This window comes from Zonotrichia albicollis, chromosome 2 (genome assembly GCF_047830755.1).
Source record: "Zonotrichia albicollis isolate bZonAlb1 chromosome 2, bZonAlb1.hap1, whole genome shotgun sequence".
NCBI classification, from domain to species: domain Eukaryota; kingdom Metazoa; phylum Chordata; class Aves; order Passeriformes; family Passerellidae; genus Zonotrichia; species Zonotrichia albicollis.
Window position 1 is genome coordinate 25345386 of NC_133820.1, and position 11669 is coordinate 25357054.

Consider the following 11669-nt stretch of genomic DNA (forward strand, 5'->3'; position numbering starts at 1 on the left):
ATTTCCCAACCCCTCTGCCAAGATTCCCTACTGAGCTCAATTTACAGCTAGGCAGTTTGGGCAACAAGCACAAACCTCAGATGTTTCCTTGGCTGTTAACTAATAGATGCCCTCCCAGTTGTGGGGTTTGTTTAAAAAAGGGATAGCAATGAAATGAGGCACTCCACAACCATGATGCCAATCTGTCAGGAGAATCCAGAAGAGTTTTTAAAACAGACACACACTTACCTATTCCAGTACAAAGCCAGATCCATGTATTTTTGTTAACAATGTAGCAAGCAGGTACCCTACCAACCTCACACCAACTTACCGCCAATGTTTCTCAACTCTTCGACTCAGAGCAATTTTTTCCCCCACTTCTGTGCACACAGGGTTGGTTAGCACAATCTTCCCCAAATCAGCCTTTACAGCACTGACTCTCCCTCCAGTAGATAAGGATCCTATGTTTACCATTAGAACTTCATTCTTCGATAATTTTTGCACCTGAAGACAGACATACAACACTCTGAAACATAAGCTTTAGTACTAAAAACAGCACAGACAGTACCAAGTTATCTTCTGTTACCTTCTTGCCACAAAAAAAAGATAGAGCTGAGAAATACTAGAAATACACACACACAAATTATGGGCAGCAGTGTCAGCAGACAGAAGTTTTATATGCAAAAGGACAAATACATAAAGATGTTGCACATGTAGTTCTGAGGTTCTTGGTATGATGTACTTTCTTGGGATTGATCTATATATAGAAAAAACTATACCGATGATTTAATGTAATATATTAAAAACACAAACAGTCAGAGATATTGTTACAACCTGTGATGTTATACAGATTATTTACCAGGCTGGTGTATTTTCATTTCCATTATGCCTACATAAAAAAGCCCACTAAATAATTAATTTCACAGGAAAAGAGATTGCTGAAGCACTTTACTCACTGTTGCATGAAGCAGTTTATAATTTTAAATACTAACAGGGGAAATTATGATCTTTTAGTTGATTTGTGTAAAACAGAACATGTTACACAAGTTTGTCCTGTGCCTCAAGTTCAGTTTTTTTCAACCAGAGTATTTAAAAAATATTTAAACTTTAAAAAATTCGTCAGCGCAAAAAACCTACAAAAAGCATGTCAGTAGAAAGTAGATCAGTACCACTGTAAAACTAATTATTGCACAATGAATAGGATGATAGCAAAAGAAAACAACTACCAGCATGTTTAGAAAAATACATAACATGATACATAAATACTTTAGGCTACTTTAAACTACTGAGATGAATTTGTACTCCTCTGAAAACCATTCTATAGTATTAAACAAGCAGATAAGTTTTGTGACAAGCTTATATCAACACTGAGACAAAACACCTACATACGATCACAGCAATATATTCACTAATGAAAATGAGCACAGGAAGCAAAATGAGAGTGCAACCAAAGGCAGGGGCACAGACCTTGGCAGCTTTCTTGTCCCCCTCGGTGCGCACACCCAGGAGCCGCCTCAGCAGGAAGTAGGAGATTTCCAGCTCTGTAAATATTTCTGGCAGGGCCCCAACTGCACCCAGAACCTGGCCCACCATGCGGTCAGCCCGGCACAACGTGGGGTCAATCTTTGTGCCAACACCTACAGCACAACAACAGGCAGAAAGAGTAACTGAATTCATCATTTCTAATCATTTCTATGTGCTAAAATATTTGAAGATGCTCTTAAAAAAACCCAGAGAATGTACTGGGAACTCCCTACTGCCTGGGTACGCTTTCAGAATGTCAGCAAGACTGTGAGCTCTGTCTAAACAGATGGAGAAATATTCTGCTGTTAAAGCTGGCACAGTTTACAGTGCAAGCTGGTCTGCACTGGTCAGTGACATTCAGGAAAATTATTTCATTCTTAAATACCCATTTTTCATACCAACCCCATCTCTCTCTACATATATGAATTATCTAAAAATGCTAAAAGTGGTATTTTTGTTAATTACACTGAAATTCATTGCTGAATGAAACCAAGTGTTTTCAATAAGCATGAAGAAATGAATCTTTTCATAAGACAACATTCTTACCTATAAGGCCTCCTGGAGCAGCATATTGGAGATCATTGTGTTCAGCAAAGAGTGACACAATTTTGGAAAAGATTGGCTTGCACATGAGTTTGCCTTCACTGTCCTTGGACACAATACCAGGCCTCACCTCAATTTCCTGGCCCACCTAATGACAAAAGTGAAAAAGTTTAACTGGTTATTTCACAGGAACACAAAGCTGACTAGTCACAGATAAGACTTACATATCCCAAGATCTACTTTTTGTAAGTCCTTGGTTCTGGGCTACTGCAGACCTTGTGGGATTTCTGTTGCACTTTTTTATGCAAATTGAACAATACTTACAGCAAATGTAACATCTGATTTTCTTTTCAATACAATTTGTAAAACTGCTTTAGCAACAGATCTTTATCAGCAATAATTCCAACAATTAAATTTCAGTTTAATTTTTAAACACCATATTTCATTTAGAAATATTTCAGCTTTGAGAAAAATTGAGTTAACTGACTCAATCAGTGTGACTGATTGACATCAGTACACTGCAAACCACAGAAAGTACAAGCTGTATAAATGTTCAAAGATACAGTTTGCTCTCCAGCCTAACAAAGCAATTGTTTTAAAGTTTCTGTCCATTACTAGCAAGCAAGCAAAATAAAAAATCAAAATATACAGAACACTTCAATGGGGAAGCGGACCTGTGAGAGCCCTTACACACTTCTAAGGTGCTTTTAAAGTTCTTTTGCTCTCCTCTTCCTGACTATAATTCAGCAAGTGGAAGTGGTAGGACACAAATAGCTCCTTCCATTTTTGTGAGGGATTAAATCTGTTAGCATTATTAGCAAACGTTAAGACTACAAAAATATATTTAAAAAATTAAAATCAGTGCTTCTTGTTCTGGTATTTTAAAACTGTGAAGTAAAAATGAAGTACACACAGAAAGAATAAGTGCAATGTGACTGAATTCAAGTTTTTAAAAAATCAATTACATAGACACATTTTGTAGCAGGCGTGGAAAAACTCTACTCATTGTCATTACAAATTTCAGTCAAGAAAGAGAAAAGGTTACCTTTAAAACACCCTTGAGAATACTGCCCCCAGCAACACCTCCCTTAAGGTCATCAACTTCACAGCCAGGCTTGTTGACATCAAAAGATCTAATTACTGAAAAGAAGAGATCATGACCAGGTTTATATTTATTATCAGGTTTTTAAACAATGTCTTTCTTTAGCAACTTTGACTGCGTCTGTTCTTATGAAAGGACACACATATTTATAAATATTACAAAAACAGAGCAATGTTTTATTCCCAATTTTTAGGCAGAAACTTAATTTTAGTCTCAAAACCATTTAAACTACTCATATATATAAATGTTTCAAAAGACTTTTTCTGCATAGCAGAAAGTAACTTAAAGATCTAAAAAGAAAGCAATGATCAACCATTTTACAAAACCCCTTTAATATTCGCAATGTTAACTGTGAATACACAATGTTAATTCACAATGTTAATTGTGAATACCAGAACTGTTTAAATGTACTCATAGCTGAACACTGTAACCTTGATGTAATTTTTATTGTCAATTTTTATGCATTTATGCAATGTAGGACTCCCTTGGATTACTGGAAAAAAAAAAGGCAGGCAAATGAATTCTTTGTAGGAACTGCATTTCATGCTGGACAAGAACTGAAACTTTGACAATTACAACCAGGAAACAGGAGACTCATACAAAAGATAACCAAGCTACCCAAAAATTTTCCATGGAAATAAGTGAATTATCAAATTCATCAGTTTGCCAATATTTTGTTCAATCAAAACTAAATTCATAACAACTAAAGGGATATTTTTAAGATACAGACAAATTTCTCACTTTATTGCACAGCATATATGCTGTCATATACACAGAATATACACAAAACCAACTAACACTGAACAAACAATACAGCTCTCAGAAGACATGCAAGTTTTAAAAAAGAGCACCCTAAATACTCCTTTTAAACCCATCCATGTTTAGGGCACACAGCATGTGCTATTCTAAGTGCAGACACATTCAGAAAATGTTTGGCCCCAAACACCTGACACTTACGTACCAATGAGCCTCGGCTCAGATGTGAAGTCTCGCAAAGGGACCGGGATTTTCTTCACTATGTACTCACAAACCACCTCTATGTTGTACTTCAGCTGGGCTGAGATTGGAATTATTGGAGCTCCTTCTGCAACTGTGCCTAAAACAAAATCAAGTTCAACATTTAGCTTTAATATGACCAAGTGTTCTGTCCTTGTTAAAAAAACGAATCAAATTCATGGCATGGTCGATGTGTATTTCCCAAAGCAACATCAGAGCATCCATCCCTCTCTTCAACATTTTAGCTCACAGAGCCACAGCTACTTTTTGAGGCATTCTGAAAGTGTGCAAGATAATCTTCCACTCTAAGGGAGAATTCACTTCCTGCACTGTGATCAGCAATATTTCAAAGATTTCCTAAGAGAGGTCAATATCTCAGTATTGGATACAGCAGCATTAATTTTAGTCATATTTCATTATGACAAACTAAATTTCCTGTTAATTTAATGATTTATGTTTTTCAAATTTTGCAATACAAATACATATTTTAGAAAAATGCTTATTTTACAAAAGAATGCATTTAGTAATCCAGGTTTGTTAGACAATCATTAGTTTTAATTATGTCTATGTTCCTTGTGATAACTCCAGTTTTCAAACTCCAAATTTATATGTCAAGCCACTCTGACAGAGTTATGTACAGCTTCTGAAAGGCAACAATTATGAATTACAGGGGGAAAAAAAAGAACAAAACAGAAAAAAAGGAAAAGAAAGACCCACTGGCAACTTCTGATGGTGACAATCTAGCTCTGCAGCTTGTCACATACAACACCTACTGCAGATAAACACGGGAAACAGTGGAAGCTCCAGGGAAAGATAAAACTCAAATCACTCTAAAGGTGAGCAGACCTTTAGAGAGTAAGATAACACTGCCCAAACTGGATTTGCACAGACAGATGAAAGAGCAATATTTTGTCATTAGCTAAAAAAATTAATATATTTAAACCTACAAGGTGCCCCTAACAAGTACACCTTCCTTCTCTCCTGCACTGCAGTAAAATCACACTGAAATCTCTACCAAAGAAGCACCCCAGGAAGAAATCACAAATCCACTGAAAGCTACTATGTAAGAGTGACTGATGTTAGTTTTACACCTCCAGCTCTGACCCAGAGCCACAACACTGCTGTATGCAAGCAGGCTGAAAGAAGCACAACCCCATGGTCTAATTTCCACATTAGCAGAGCACGTACACCTGCATTGCCCAAGATAAGCTTTTCTATCAAATACAGAAAACCACTATGTCCATGTCTCAACACTGAATTTCCACCACTCATTGGATTTCTGCTCATGAAAACTTACCTTGTACAAATGCAAGAATCTGTTCATACTGTTCTTTAGCCTGGCTCTCTTTCACCAAGTCAATCTTATTTTGTAAAATCAAAATGTGCTTCAGTTTCATGATTTCTATAGCAGCTAGATGTTCTGAGGTCTGAGGTTGAGGGCATGACTCATTACCAGCTGAAAGAAGAAAAGTGAGTGGAATATAGAAACTATAAAGATAGATAAAACTGCTACAGTTAGGATATCTGCTTCCATCTACTATCAATATGTAAAAAAAATTAAAAAAAGAAAAGACAGTTGTCTCTCAGTAATCTACAAGTGAATCACCAAGTCAGTAAGCACCTCTTCTCCCCTGCAGCTGCTGGCTGTGGCCTCCACACAATGCAGGATAAGAGGCTGCCACAGAGGTTCCCCCATTCTGCCTGCTCCCACTAGGAACACCCACCCAAAATATCCAAAGATACCAACACCTAACTTGGCTTACTCCATCCTTTAGCTCTTCAGATATCTCAGAGTTGACTGTAGCTTAATACACAAATTACCTTTCAAGAAGTATCTTAATATTTTCTTATCAGTAAAGTCATAAAAATACCAAGATCCCCAAACTCTGCTATAATTCAATCAAGTACATGAATAGGGCTGCCATCAGCATGGTTTGGACTTCAGCTAAGAAGCCAGCATTGGCTGATGTGTGATTATGGTGGTTAATCTGCCTGAAGTTTGGTCTATCACACTTTCTGGAGATAAACAGGCAGAAGAAATGATAGCTCATCATCTGTCTCAGACTTTAAATTACAATATCTGAAGCTGTTTGCTTCTTTTGTTGACATATCCTATCAAGGTAAGATAAATGGTATGTATCACTAGAGAACACTAGAACGTTCTACAGACATAGAAAAATCCATTCTACTCAGTTTAGGTTGCTTGCAAATCAGAATAAAATGTGTCTGGATTATATTAAATCTCCTGTTCTGAAATGTTGCCTATATTTATCTGGGCTACTGTTTGTACTGTTGTTTGTGAACTCTACTGCATGGCAAAGACCACATGCATATTTAAAGGAAACTGAACCTTCAGAGAAACTCAAAATGCAGCTGATCTGTTTCCATAAAGTGATAAAATTTTACAGTACTGTATGACAACAGGGTTTTACATTACCTACCTCCTAGCAATGGGGCCAGCTACCAGACTAGTGGGTATGGATAGCTGTGCTTAAAACAAACCAGCTTGTTACAGTACAGTACCATTGCAGCACCACTTTAACACATCTCAAAAGCATTCACTTGTTTAAACTGCTCACCACATCCCAGGAGATTTTAAAGCCCACATAAAGCTGCCTCATGCTACTACAAAACAGAGCTCTGCTTTTGGGGAGCAATCATTACCTATCAAGAGCAAAGCTGCATCCATTACTGCTGCACCGTTCAGCATGGTAGCCATCAAAATATCGTGGCCAGGGCAATCCACAAAAGAGACATGCCTGTTGCAGGAGAAGGGGAAAGAGAGATCCAAAAGCCCATTACCAGCAATTCCTCTGACTGATTTATGTTAGTGATTAGACAGATACAGAAGTTAAAAGTATCCTTAAAATAGTATTTTCAAAAAAGTCCTGAAAGAACACAAATGCTACTGAACAGCTACTGAATACTTTTTCTGAGTTTTCAGATGTAATTCCACATGTCCACATTAAGTACCTCTTTAATATTTCACCAAATTTACTCTAAAATAGATTAAATGCACCAGGATAAAAGCTCAAAATCAAACCAACCCACCACCACTAACCCAAACCCAACACACCACATGGGATTTCTCTTAACTCTTTTAACAGGCACCTCCCATTCTTCATTTTTAGGAAACTATGCAGCTTTAATTATATGGTTATAACTGCACTTCAAAGATTTGTCTACAGACATGATGTTACATTTCCAACCTTATGGTTTTATGGTGCAGACCAACATAGATGATTCACTATATTCTTTCCTGAACCTATCTAGTGAACAATCCTTGTTCTTAGTGGCAGGCCACCAAAAAGCAAGGGACTAATTTGGTGCTTTGCTGATGATGTTAGAAATCTACTACCAGTAAATAACTAGTAGGATAAAGAATGCAAAGCTTTTAACCAGTTTTTTCACAATGACTGCCTGCCTGTCACACTCCAACAGAAATTAATCTTAGTACAAGTGCTCTGCTGGGAATCTGAGAAAAGGAGGGCACATGGTTACAGCCCCACATGTATTGTGTCATAAACACCAACCAAGGATCTGGTACAAGTCTTCATGACTACTCTCATTTGAACAATTGTTGTGCAGAGCCACATCACCACTGCATAAAGAAATTGCTATACTTTATCAGAAATCAAGTAAATAAAGAACACTTGGCCTCCAGTGAGATCTCACATTCAGCATCAAGCTTTCATATATTCATTTAAAAAGCTTTGGAAACTCTGCCCTTAGGAAGAAAAAGTTCAACAAAGATCACCCTTCCAAACGAGATTTTAAAGGTGTGTTTGTGAGGTCCACATTAGTTCTGAGTCTGCCTGGTTTAAAATGTACCTCTATTAATAGCAGAAATATTTAACTTCAAAGTCCTGCAAGTAGCTGAGGGCAGCAGACACAGCTGTGCTGTACCATGAGTGCTCACCACCACCAATGAATTCAGTTTAAACAATGACTTAGCCCAGGGTGCTCCATCTAAGAGTGTGCAGTCTGCCAGAACCCATTCAGCTCACAGTTCAATCCTGTTTTCATACAAAGGCAAGTAAACACAATTTATTGCAGTAATTTAAAGCAGTTACCTGACTAGTTTAAAGTTCCCTTTGGTGCCAGGAATATCTGTAGGGAACTCATCTGGGGTGCTGCTTCCACAGGATCGGTAGCACTCTGGTCGAGAGCAGCTTGGGTCATCCAGCTTGTAAATCTGGGAATTTTTAAATTGAAAAAAGGTTTAATTCCTTAAGGGTTAGTTACCTGTAATCTTACATCCCCATGAAATATATTAGCAACAGAGCTGCTCCATTTACAGTGATAACTCACCTTTGCATTAGCATAACCCAGCTTGATTGTGATATTTCTTTCCAGTTCATTTTTAAATCTGACAGTGTGAACTCCAGATATAGCTTTGACTACTGTTGACTTCCCATGGGCTACATGACCAATTGTACCTGTGTTGTAAAAGGAAATCTTTGTTAATAAACTAGTTTAATTTTGCGCAATGCTCCACTGCAACCAATACACAATTACCCCAAATTCTTCACAGCCAGTAAGTCCATACAGTATACACAGGGAATTTGTAATCATTTTTGTTTAAACAAACAAGACCTGAAATTGTGCTCCCAATGGACAGATCTCTGCATTTTAATGAAGCCCATTTCAATCCTTTATTTCAAAGGTAAAACAAATTCTGCTTTAGCAACTATTCCCCATGCCATTCAGCTGCGCTCCTGAAGTAAAATTGGTGCTTTTCAAGTCAAAAGGGCTGGACAAGTCCCTAAAACTACTACGTAACTGTTTCTGCACAAATTCTTGAAAGTGTTACCACATAGGCACCATCTGCTACTGCATGAGCATCAAAAAGAGTCACCTTAATGCACCCCTCCTTTTTTATAAGTTTTTTTACCTATATTAATTGTTGCTTGTCTGCTGATGACTTCTGGTGAAAGAGGCGTCAACTTGGTAACATCCTGTATAAGGGAGATTTTAGAATTTATTCATCTTGTATAGAAATGTTTGCAAAGTTAAAAATTTAGAAACTTGAAAATTAACTGATAGTTCTATTCAGCAAAATCCAGTTCAATTATGTGAATTCCAGTCTTTTAAGTGTTGTGAAATACGTGGGTAAAAGTGAACCAAGTCCTGCTTGTGAATCAGTACAGGCTTCAATTCAAAACCCTGACTGTAAATCAGTCTTGGCTGCAAAGTGTTAAAGATGGGAGTAAACAAAACAAGAAATCTCAAAAGAAGCTTTGAACAAAACACCCCAAGCCCCTACCTATTCCTGAACCTAAATTACACATAACAGATAAATCCATTTTCAACAGTCTACATGACAAACTGCACAAATATTTTATAAACAAAGCTTTGTCAATAAACAGTTGTTTAATTAGTGTAAAGTTCCATTAAAGCCAATACTTAATTACAACTAACACTTTGGAGTCACTGGGTCCAGAGGTTACATTAGCACCATGGCTTTTTATTCTTTTTAATGACTGTTTTTTTCCTCAGATACTGTTATTGCTGCTTTAGGTACCAGATAAAAATTCTGCTGTCCTAAACAGTCTGTTGTGTGAACTTATTGGTAGCCACTGACAACACAAAAACCTCACAAATACACTCTGTATAGATAAAGAAGCAACTCTGAAAGAGTTGTTTAGGTTTTTTAAAGCTGTTAGACCAAATAATGGACAAGTGCTGAAATCCACTGAAATGTTCCTCTGTAAAGCTAATATCCATCCTGCATTGAATTCATAAGGATGAGCCACTCAGTTCAAGCAGATTCATGATGCCAGAAGAGTCCTCGGTGCAGGACAAAATTAAGATACAAATAATACAAACATTGAATCACACATTGTTTACACTGTTACATGAAGGCTCTGTGCAAAATGATCAAACACATCTGTGTAAAAAAGTAAGCTCAGTCATTCTGCTCTCAAGTAAAACATGAATAAAATGTTCATGTTCAATACAAAGCAAGTTTTGAAAACGTAGGACACACAGATAAACTTATATTTCTCATATATCGAACTTAAAATGACTTCCCAGTGATGGGAACGCGACCTGCAGATGGCACCATGTGGCCGGGTGACCAGAATTTCAGCGTGATGCAATTCCTGCCACCAGGAGAACTCTTCCTGGTGCACGAAATCATGCACGCATGGAGCTTTTGCCTCAAGCCTGGTACAACGCTATTGCTCAGCAAGAAGCTTCACTCAGCCACAAGCACTCAAGGGCCGGCAGAACAGGCCTTAAATAGAATTGCTGCTGATGCTCCAGCCAGTCTCTCTCTGTGCCTTTTCCAACTGGGAAATGCCACGGTCAACAATGACAGGAAGAAAAGAAACTATCTAAAATAACTAACATGCTCACAGTAGGGAATTCCTGTGCTCAAGCCCAAAAACCATTGAATATTATTATTGTAAAGACAAATTAGCTGCTCCAGTTTAAACGCCGGGGACACAGCAGGAGGATTTCTGACTGTGTACATTATAACACACTTGCATTTGAAATATACATTATAGATACACTTAGAGTAGCGTGTAAGTGTAATAAGTGAGGAAGCCCAGGTTAAATATTTAATAGGCAAGGAGACCACTGCAACTGTCTGCAGTAGCAGATAGACCTGGTATTTCTCGGTAGTTGTTAATAGTCGAGAAAATTTTCTTGGCAAACCAAGACAGGGCTGGTAGCGAACTCCTCGAGCTTGCTGTAATGAAACACCTCAAATCTATGGTTCTGCTTCGGAAAAACAGAAGTCTTCAATACCACAGAACAGGCCAAACCTTACACAGGAAAACTGCAGCCACCAGTGAGCCACGAAAGCTTCAGCCGCGCCGGCGGGACACGGAGCCGCTGAGCCCCGCACCCACGGGCGGGAGAAGCGCCTCGCCCGGCGCCCCACACCCACCAGGGCCGGCAGGACCTGCTCCCCGTTCCCTGCCCTCGGTCCCCGCTCCCTGCCCGCGCCCCCTGCTCTCGGCCCCGGGCCCCGCCGCCCCGCGTGCTGAACGCGGCTCCCCGAGGCGCCGCCGCCTCCCGCGCCCCTCGAAGCGCATCGGCCACGGTGGGGCCCAGCAGAAGGCTCGGAGCCCCTCGGGCCGCAGCCCGAGCCCACCCGGCCGCCCCCGCCGAGCCCCGGGAGCCCGATGTGGCTCCGGGGCGCCCCGCGGGCGGCGCTCACCAAGGTGCCGAGATCCTGCCGGCTGAGGTGCGGCTGCCCCAGAGTCACTCCCGCCTCGTCCCCCGCCATCTTGGCCCGAGTAGGAAGTGAGGAGTCCCTCGCGGCCGCCTGACCGCCGGTTCCTCTCTGCACCGCCGCTGCCGGCCCGCAGCCTCCGGCCCACAGCGCGGCACCAGCCGGCCCGGGAGCGGACACTGAGCTCAAGGACAAACAACGATCAGCGCCGGCGAGCCTCCACTGGCTCCGTGGCGGAGCGGCCACGAGTCAGGCGGATCACCGGGCAGCCCTGTAAAGGACCCCCGGGCGCCCTCAAGCCGGGTGATGCAACCGGGACCTGTGGCGGGGCCGCGCGGT

The 11669-nt window shown here is 40.1% G+C and overlaps 1 protein-coding gene across 1 annotated transcript in view; it reads right to left on the minus strand.

Moving 5' to 3' along the window:
- The window catches only part of EIF2S3 (eukaryotic translation initiation factor 2 subunit gamma), a 13872-nt gene extending 2277 nt beyond the window's left edge, over window positions 1-11595 (minus strand). The window contains exons 1-11 of the mRNA XM_074534604.1: window positions 11316-11595; window positions 9039-9102; window positions 8456-8583; window positions 8218-8339; window positions 6809-6903; window positions 5442-5600; window positions 4110-4244; window positions 3092-3186; window positions 2050-2194; window positions 1447-1616; window positions 311-483 (exon numbers count right to left, since the gene is read on the minus strand). Of these exons, the coding sequence (XP_074390705.1) occupies window positions 311-483; window positions 1447-1616; window positions 2050-2194; window positions 3092-3186; window positions 4110-4244; window positions 5442-5600; window positions 6809-6903; window positions 8218-8339; window positions 8456-8583; window positions 9039-9102; window positions 11316-11384 (1355 nt within the window). The 5' untranslated portion in view covers window positions 11385-11595. The remainder of the gene's footprint in view (window positions 1-310; window positions 484-1446; window positions 1617-2049; window positions 2195-3091; window positions 3187-4109; window positions 4245-5441; window positions 5601-6808; window positions 6904-8217; window positions 8340-8455; window positions 8584-9038; window positions 9103-11315) is intronic.
- Window positions 11596-11669: the final 74 nt, after the last annotated feature.